Here is a 10,202-nt window from a genome sequence, read left to right on the forward strand (position 1 = left end):
ATTTTGAAAAAAAAAAAATTAAATGCTGAGTACACAACTAGACTTTTTGATTATAATTTTCGTGATGATATGTTTTTGTGAATCGGTAGAGTTTCTTTAATTATGATAGGTAATCGCTCAATTGAAAAAAAAAAATTAAAACGCCTTTCATTGAATTGAACTTTTCTTGCTTTTTTCAGCCCAAGTAGTAGGCTGCCGTTTGGGCTAGTATTGAATACTATGAAACATGGAAAAAAATCTATAAGCTCTCTCCATAAATTGGGGAGGGGCTTTTGACACGAAAAAGGGGAGGGATGGGGACGTTTCACCAATTTAAAAACAATTCAAAACTGAGAATCTGGCAAATCACCAAACTTAAAAATTCCTTTTACGATTTTTGTTGAAGGAGGGAGGGATGTTCTCATTCTCATTTTCAGAAAACAAACAAACAAACAAAAAACAAAAACAAAAACAAAAACAAAACAACAACAACAACAACAAAATATGAGAAAAACAACGTGAGATGAAATGAAAAAGGAAGGCATTTTCAATGAACATTTTCAGCAAATTTACAGCAAAAATTATTCTAAAATTATGGGAGAAGGACTCCCTACCCGATCTGGTACTACGGACCTGCAGAACTTTGGAAAAAAAGAGCACGGCGATAATAATTTGACGCTCCCGACGTCATACGTATATACGTTTTTTCGTGCCTGTGACAAAATGGCTACACTTTCATTGATGCTTGCATTTATTTTGTGTAGATCATTACCGTTAAAATTATGTAATTATTTAATAAAGTATTAAATATTCTTTCAATATACATAATGATTGGTATAGATATGACATTAATCATATATTTATGATATGTAACTGGGACATATTAAGTAACAGTACAGTGGCTCGAATGTGCATAACAAAAATGGCTACACTTAACAAAGCCTTACTAATATTTACGATGGAAAAGTAATATAATATGTATCAACACAACTAATTTTAGAAATATATGTACTAAATTAAAGGATTATTCACCAAAATTAATCTTTGGCACTTATGTATGGTACACATCACTATTTCGGCTAATGTCAACGTTAGAAAACGATTTTTTTCTGTTGGACATTTTACTTACGCACTGTATATTCATCCCAAACTCATGAAATTAAGAAAATGATGTTGAAACTTCAACAATATCAAAATGAATGATACACATTATTGTATCCGCTAAACTTCATTTAATTCAGAGGATTGAAAGTGCATCTTTTCATATCTTGTAGTTGCGTGAACAATAAGATATTACGTCGGACTCGGGAATTTTGCCGCAATGACCAATAATGAATAGAGACTTATCATACTTAAAATATTTTTAGATTATTACAAATAGAATTTTTAGAATAATTTATTATCTGGGATAATGTAATTAATTTCATCTTTAATTTCTAGTAAATATAATACCTTGAAAACACCAGTTTCTTTGCGACTTATGAAGAGTCAGGCGTTATAGTACCAATACGGTGTGTGGTGCCATACTTTTCGACTTTGGAAGAGTTGCAGATAAATATGGTTCAGGTAGCATAAATTTTATGCCCTTCAAATCTCCTTCATTTAGTGAAAATAATTTTTCGCCTTGAGTGTCGATTTTTCTTATTTGCCAAGTCTCTGTGAACAAGACACTGGAGTTAGATACATGACCAAACTTCTAGGTGTAGGTGTAAAGTTCTCATCGTTCAAAACCGTTTTATACTTAACCACACGCGCGAACTTACACAAATTTTGCTGCTTCCGTGATATCTAATGCAGAACATGGCATGTTTTTTTTTTTTGCATTTTTCTTATTCCTCCACTGCCTGTGTACTACATACCGTCCTGAAAGGGAGTTATATACATGACCATTTGATTTATTGGAATCTTGTTAACTAAAGTGCCATTTGCACGAAAAAGTATGATATTATAAGACTCCTGGGAACTAACAAATATTTGGCTGTAGCCAGCATATCTAATACAGTACATTGCATAAAATCTGCAACGTATGGTTCTTGTCATCTCGGGATCATGAAGAAATTTTGTAGTAACCTCTGATCTTTTGTGATAGACATTATATATTATGTTCAAGTGCATTCGTTTTGAGATGAGGGGATACACATTTTACACAGAGTCTTATACATATGTATTACGGCGTCCATAATAGAATACTTTCGGACTAGTATAAATGTTCTTGGTTTTAAAACTTTTATCGGTAATAATTTTAACTTGTAATAAACATTTTATTAAAATAAAATTCGTAAATTGAATACTAAAAGAAATACTTATTTCTCTGTCATCTTCAGCCTCTCTAACTATAATGAATATACTCAAAAATTGTCATTTTATAAACAGCATTGTAAAGTTTCAATGCCCTCTTTCGAATAGTCCTAAAGTGCATTGTAAAGGGCTCACTAATTTATCTATACATATAGTAACTTCTAATAAATCAACAATGTTTCAAATAACAGCAATTCTAACATATAACCAGTACACAATGCATATATTATTTCATGTTTGCTTTTGTAAAGCAATTTCATCAAAACTGAGTATAATGTTTCGTTTTGGGTTTAGTGGACTTCCATCTTCATCTTCAAGGTCTTTATATTGTCTGCAGTATAAAAAAGTTAAACATAATTAAAAGGACATGGTGAAAAATACCATTCTTATTAAAATTAAGAAGGGGGAAAACAATACGAAAAACTACTAATCCCCAACGTGAAATTCAGAATCACCGAGAATTTGCCTTTTGCGAAAATACTTGAAAATACTTTATGTCATATTTCTCTTACTCGGAACTTACCTGTCTACGCCTCTGATTTCACGGTTTATAAAATAAAATGATTAGATTTCATTATGTATTTAAATCGTTTTGTTATGCGAGATAACTTCACCTGGCTGGTATCAATATCTATAATTATGTATTTATAATGAAAAAATTAAAAATGAAGAGCTGTTATCGATCTCAAAATTCTATCAGCAATACAAATCTGTGAACAGGGCATAAAATCCGAACCCCCAAAAATTCCACATGTGGGATCAGGTGCATAAAAGAAATAAGTATCCTGTTGATTGGTCACACTTGCCGTAAGCCTATGCACCCATCGACAAAACACTCCAGTTAATGCATTTAACACGTAAACTTTGATAATCTTAAAAATCTCTCTCCAAAAAAGTTCCTCGCATGATTTGCGAGTACCATTAGAGATTTACGTTGTGTATTAAAGTTATGAAACAGGGATGGTTTTGATTTCTTATTAACGAATGCTAAAATCTTGATAAGTTTTTCTGAATTAGAGATCATTGTTTTATTCATAATAAAAACCCAAATAATTAAATTTGGAATATTAAAAAATACAGAGATTTCACAAGTTGTAGCATAATGTTGTTTGTCGATATTTCGTTTTGTTTGGGATTGCTGAAGGGCACTTTTGATAGAGTCTTATTAACATTTATTCTTACCAAGAAAACAGAACTATATTCATAAAAAAATTGATGACTTTGGAAACTGTACTGTTTTGACCTCTATTTCATAGAAACTATTTTAAATGGGTGTGGGAATTAAAATAATTACTAAATTAATATTTACTTTAAATAAAAGGAAATTGGTATTTTAAAATAAAATTTCAAGAAATATGAAGTTATTTCACCCCAAAGCCAAAAAGCTCTTTAATTGAATCGATATGATTGAATCATCTAATAATTTGCGTTTTTACTTGTGATATGTCTAACTTCAGGGGGTTTGTTACTCTGAATATGTCTCCGAGAAGTAAGTTTTTACACTTTCTTTCATATATTTCTGGAGATTGTTCCCCTTCTTCTGAAATTATCACATCAGGAGTTTTTTTATCATACATGTACATCTAAACACGATATCAAATGACTATTATTTCTCATTTTTCCTGGGATAGTGTAATAATAAAATCAGCCTTTTCTAACTGGTAGATAATCATCCGTTCTTCCCTCTAACTTTTTCATTGGAGATGTGTTTCCCTTCTTTTCACCTTGAGCCTTGAGATTTGTTTATCTCACTGAAGGTGTACCATCCTACCTTTGAAAATATTTCACTTGAAGTTTGTTTAGCTAAGTTTGAAACGATCTTACTGATAATTTGTTAAAATTTTGATCATTTTTAATTTGTATATGTGTTTCAGCGTATCAAAAGCGTCTATCATATGCAATACTTTATAAATTATTGTTTTGTTTCAGCCATATACTTCACGACATTTACAAATCTTAAAACAAATCAATTAGATTCTTTTGTATTTCACCATTGAACCTAACGAGAATAAAATTTTAATGCTTGAAATATACTCATGGTTTCATATATTGGAATTGTTTTGCAAATTAATATATTTCTAAAATTAGATGCAATGTTTAACTCCTTAATTATATTCTAAGATAAGCTTAGTAATACATACACCAATTCGACACCTGATTTATCCAACATTTCTTTGGATGCCATGTATTTTCCTTCGTCGGCTTTTTTCTGGTTATCTTCTTCAGCCTTCAGCTTGTCGTCCGCATAATAAATAACCCTTTTGATTCCGGATTGTAATAATAGTTTGGTGCATTCGTTACATAGAAAAAGTGTGACGTAGATCGTGCAATCTTTCAAATCGGTGCAATGTCTATTAGCGACAGCATTCATTTCCGCATGACAGACTGATAATAATCCAGATGTACTTATTTACGGATTACATATAGCACTTGGAGCAAAAAGAGAAACGATGCACTTTATCAATATAAAACAATTTCTGTAAATAAATATTTATACATTTACCATAAAGATTTTTCTTATTGTCTGACCAGTCGAATGTTTCATCATTATTCTTAATGGAGTCAACAAATCCGTTGTATCCAGTCGAAACAATTCTGTTTTTCTCGTTGACGATACATGCACCAACCTGAAAATATATACTTTCTATGTGTTGAAATCAATGTAGAAGTGTGCGTTATGGGTGTACATTAACTTATCTGAGTATATATATCCAACTTTTATCAAATAAAATGTCAAATAGATTTTACGGTAAAATTGAAACCCATTTTTGTATCGAACTTGACCCAAAGTAGTTAAAAAATAAGAATATGAGTAGTAACTACGTAATACGAACACAAAGAAATACATCAACACAGGTTTACTATTAAGACATCTATGATTTAGTTCATTTATGTTGAGGATGCTATAACATTAATGATATAAACTGAATGTAATAAAATTACATTTTCGTTGTAATGTTATGGGAGAAAGGAAGCAAAAGTATGTATTCATATCTATGTTAGGGACAACGTAATCTAACATATAACCTGGGGATTTATAATTTTCCATAGATTTAGATGCTTGTGCATCTAGAATTTGAAATCCAATATAACTTGTATTAACAGTGTAATTCAATGAATCTGATTTGCTTGCGATATATTACATACTTGATGCATGAGTTGCTCATTGACAATGTTTAATTTGTAGTCTATGACGGTCATGTCTTCTAAGAATCTGTTGAATTCCAATGGTACTATTTATGCCTTTTACTAGCAGCCCTGTTGGTATATTCTTATGATGCATTATTTATTCAAAATTCTAACTGGCGTTTTTAACAACACTCGAAAATATCAACATTAACAGTATTCGTTTTTCATTCACACATTAATTTATACGCTTTTTTACAACCATTGCCTACGATAAATTAAGGAGCAGGCTTTTTGATATCATAGACATCTGCTTCCTCAATAAAAATGGAACTCGAAATTTTCACATCTTGTGATTTGTCATATACATTATGACTTTGTTAAAAATCACTCGAATTCTATACTCTGAATTTGATACGCAGTCTGTTAATGCTGCATAAAGGGGGCGGGCCTATTTTATACGGGGAATGTTCACTGTGACACTGATCGCAATGCACTTGCCGACATGACGACATGACATGACATGACATCATGGTAAAATTTGACGCATTTTGTGTTCAGTGAGAAGCGGATCAAGTAATTTTTTCACAGTGAAAAATGCATTTTATTAAAATCAGAATATTATTTGCAAATCGTAGGGAGACAATTAATACAAATCTGATACCTTTGTTTAGTGCCATTATTTAAAAACTATCGAGAGAATGTATTGAATTAATTCTACCGTATTTTTGTATACAGGGTTTGTATGTTTCAGGCCGAGGTGCCTCATTAAATCGCCTTTTCGCAATGGCATACACATAATAGATCTTGATCATATTTTGAATATACGTAACATGCAGAAACATTCCTTAACTGGAAAAGTGCTGCTGCTTTCCTGAAATCGGGAGCATAACTTCATAAATACATAAAATACTTGGTAAAGGTCACACATATTTCGACTAAAGCCAAATAACTTGAAATTTAAACTAATAAAATGCGAATTCTCTTTGAAGCAGCAGCACTTTCCATAAACCACAAGTAATGTAGAAACAATTTATTACTTAATTTTTTAATTTTAACTAGGGTATGCCCTTGCGATACAGAAATTTGTTTGTGACCTAGATACAGTACACACTACATGCATTTATCTCGTGACTGTTAAATAACTTGACCAAACCAAATTCAGTTAAGAGCGGGGTATACAATGTTATTTCAAATGATATTAAAGTCATGTGATAATATAGTAGCTTCAAAAATAAATTCAGTTTAAAAAGGTATGTATTTATGCACGTTTATATTCCGTTGATTTCTTCGTAGTACGCCTAAACAGTGCTGCGTATTGGAAAGATGCTGGAGATCCTCAGTGACATCTATGTAGTCATTAGAGACCAGGTCTTCCAAAAATCTGTTGAAAATTCGATGGCCACTTATTGTGCTCCTTTATTAGCCGACCTATTTTTATATTTCTATGAAACATAATTTATTCAAAAACATGTGTATGGGAATATTTGATGTGGCCTTTAACAAAACATTTAGATACATGTATATCTATGCCGTTTTATCAATTAACAATAATTACTTTCATTCATATGTTGACTCGAAATATCCCGGTGAACTCAAAATAAAAGACACTACTGAGACAGCTACATCTGTTTCATATTTGGATGTTTCGCTGATTATAGACGATAATGGCCAGCTAATAACTAAGCTATATGACAAACCGGATGACTTCAGCTCTTCCATCGTCAACTTTCCTTATCTTTGTAGCAATATTCCAACATCACCTGCGTCTGGTGTTTATGTCTTACAAGTGATTCGATACTCAAGAGCATGCTCTGAGTCCAATCAATTTTCTAATCGATGTGACAAATAAGTTGATGTTACAAGGATTTCTACCTCGTTTTAAGTAAGCTTTTCGCAAATTCTACGGTCGTTATAATGATCTTGTTTGTAAACATGACCTATCGTTGGATTTTATTTTGTCTGACATGTTTCATACCATTTAATTGTCAGGTTATTGCTTTTATACTAAATTTGTCTGCGGAACACTCCGTCTACCTGATTTACACATAAGGCTTACGGAGGGTTCGACAGTCGACAGGGGATGCTTACTCCTCCTAGGCACCTATAATTCCACCTCTATTTTCCCCAGGGGTCCGTGTTTTTGCCCTGTTCAAGATTCCTCTTTTCTGAGATTGATCACTTTTCGTTATTTTCTTCTTTTACATTCGACATTGAACCCATTGAATTCAAAATCATCTGATTCATATTTGTATTCTGCACTAGAGAAAGACATTGAAAGCAAAGTAAAAGCTTAACTTAATGATAAAGTGATGAAGTCAACATTTTTTATCGTCAACTTTGCTCACTTATGTAACAATTTACTATAATCGCCTTCATATGGTGGTTATGTCTCCCAGTTGAGTCGATACGCAAGAGCATGCTCTACGTACGAACACTTTCTAAACTGAAACTGAAAAAATAATTGATGATGGAAGGATATGAACAATCTCTTTAAATGTCAAAATTACAAAATGATATGGTCGATACAAAGGCTTGATTTTAAATACCATCTGTTTTTAAGTCAAATGCGGTTTTTCATATAAATCATTATTTTCATACTAATTTGTTTACGGATTCCCCAGGTAAATCGATAACGACAAGGACCTCACAGCGGGTGTGATTGTACAATAATGATTTTGTTTGATTATTATTTGTCCCAAATAGAAAAATAAATAACTATACCCTTCCATCCGGTTAAACTCGCAATCGCCGCGACGCGTCAAACCTAATACGTAAACATAGGTAGTGACTGTTCCTTCGCCAAGCGCCTCGCACTAGAAGTAAAAGTCACGGATCTTTCGGATGAGACCTTAAAAACCGAGGTCCCGTGTCACGGTAGGCGTTGGCACGATAAAGAACCCTCAATGCTCAATGGCCCTGAGTGTCGAGTATAGGTCTAAATTTGAAGCCCTTCACCGGCATACGGTGACGTCTCTATATGAGTGAAAAATTCTCGAATTGGACGTTAAACAATATTCAATAAATCAATCATCCAGTTAAACAATGGCTTATTGACTTTAAAGAAAAACATATCGACCTCTCCCTTTTTTATCAGTTGATATGCTTCAATATTAAGTCTATATATCGATAAATCAACCTCATAAAATTGGCTGATTATAAATATAGATTAGATTTGCAAGTATTCAGAAAATGAACTGTCATAAAACATAAACCTAGAGATATCAAGAGTATGACGCATTTGATAACACCTTACCTTTCGCTTTTGATCCTTGCTCCTTTTTGCTGACAAACAAGCAATAGCCATAAAATATTCATGATATGTGATATCAGCTGTAATTCTGAAATATAAAAAAATATATAAACCAACAGATGGGAAAAAGTCAATTAATTTTGAGGGTTTTTTTTATAGGGCATTATATTTAAATATCTTAATTTCTTAGCACAGGCGTTGAAAACAAATATCTTACTTGTCTTAACTGAGGTTAAAAAATCTAAAACGTATATATTTTTCCTAAAAATATGATTTGAAAATATAATTTCCACTAGAGTAAATTACAAATGACATTTGTAAGTTAATTAAAACAAATCACTTTAAGGTAATTTCTTATAAAAATAGTGTAGAAATATTCTATTTCAATACGTAATTGATTTTATACTCACCTCTGTTTTGAGTTGTCTTCAGATATCTTCTTGTTTGTTTCGTCAGGTTCTTGATTCTCGGACATAGTTTAATATTCGGAATAAACTAAAGGTATGTCGGAAATAAGATCACTTCAATAGCAATGAAGTAGTTGATACTGATATCAATAGTTTTATCTGGAATTAGACGACGCTTGTCGTGCTTGTTACGGGGTGCACGTTATCGATATATGAAAAAGTTGCAATACTTGCATAATTGTACTTAATACCTTTTTAAAAAGTTCTTAAGGAAATATGAATAAGATAAAAAAAAATCTGCTTTATATACAGACAAGAAAGGGGGAAATGATAGAAAGCATACAATAACACCACATAGTCGTGACTTAAAACAATATCAGGTCTTTCACCTATATATTTCTATGGATATATAAATGACATGAGTAAGGGATTTCTTTTTACATACTCACAGATGCCATTGTAAAAAAAATATGAAAACAAATATTCTAAGTATTTATGAATGAAATTTGCACAAAAAAAAATCAAAACATTTTTTTTCCATTCTCAGGCAACTACACTAGAAAGGTGTTAAAAAGTCATTAATATTTTCTTTAAAATAATTTAGAATTCCGTCTCTTACAATTTCCGATAAAGCTATCCTTTGAAATGTGATTAAAAAATCGCCTTGGGCATAACTTTTGGATAAACTCTCGAATATTTTTTTATTAATTAGATAACACATAAATAAAGTAAAATTTGGCTTTAAATTCCGGTGTCATAAAATTTATTTACCGGAATAAGTACTTTCCCATTAAAGGTGCTTAGACACAGATTTGAATTTAATATTTTCTCAAAATTTCTGTGTAATATCACGACTTATATATTGCAATAGCATTTCACACGAAAATATAATTAAAAACATATTTTATCTGGAAATTATTGGAACTACGAATTCCTGGACGCGTTTGATTAACACATCCTTGCACTTTCACAAATTTTATCTTTATCCTTAATATTTAAGAAAAGAAGCGATTTTTTTTTGTATAAATGAAAAACATTACATCTATAATCCAGAAAATTCAGAGTAGAAATGTGCTAAAGCAAACCCCCTCACTAATATCGTCAGCCCGTGCTCAGTGTTGTGTACAGAGTTTAACAAA

The 10,202-nt window shown here is 31.6% G+C and overlaps 1 protein-coding gene across 1 annotated transcript; it reads right to left on the reverse strand.

Annotated features, from left to right (window-relative positions):
- Nucleotides 1-2,508: 2,508 nt before the first annotated feature.
- On the reverse strand, nucleotides 2,509-9,171 carry LOC133175589 (deoxycytidylate deaminase-like). Its single transcript, XM_061310707.1, has 5 exons — nucleotides 9,067-9,171; nucleotides 8,660-8,744; nucleotides 4,781-4,904; nucleotides 4,419-4,662; nucleotides 2,509-2,608 (listed from the first exon to the last, which is right to left on the reverse strand). Exons 1-5 carry the CDS (start codon nucleotides 9,129-9,131, stop codon nucleotides 2,509-2,511), a joined length of 618 nt encoding a protein of 205 aa, XP_061166691.1. The 5' UTR covers nucleotides 9,132-9,171.
- Between the last annotated feature and the right edge of the window lie 1,031 nt (nucleotides 9,172-10,202).

Source organism: Saccostrea echinata, unplaced genomic scaffold, assembly GCF_033153115.1.
Source record: "Saccostrea echinata isolate AGI-Se365-2 ecotype Australia unplaced genomic scaffold, CSIRO_AGI_Sech_v1 ptg000063l, whole genome shotgun sequence".
NCBI lineage: Eukaryota > Metazoa > Mollusca > Bivalvia > Ostreida > Ostreidae > Saccostrea > Saccostrea echinata.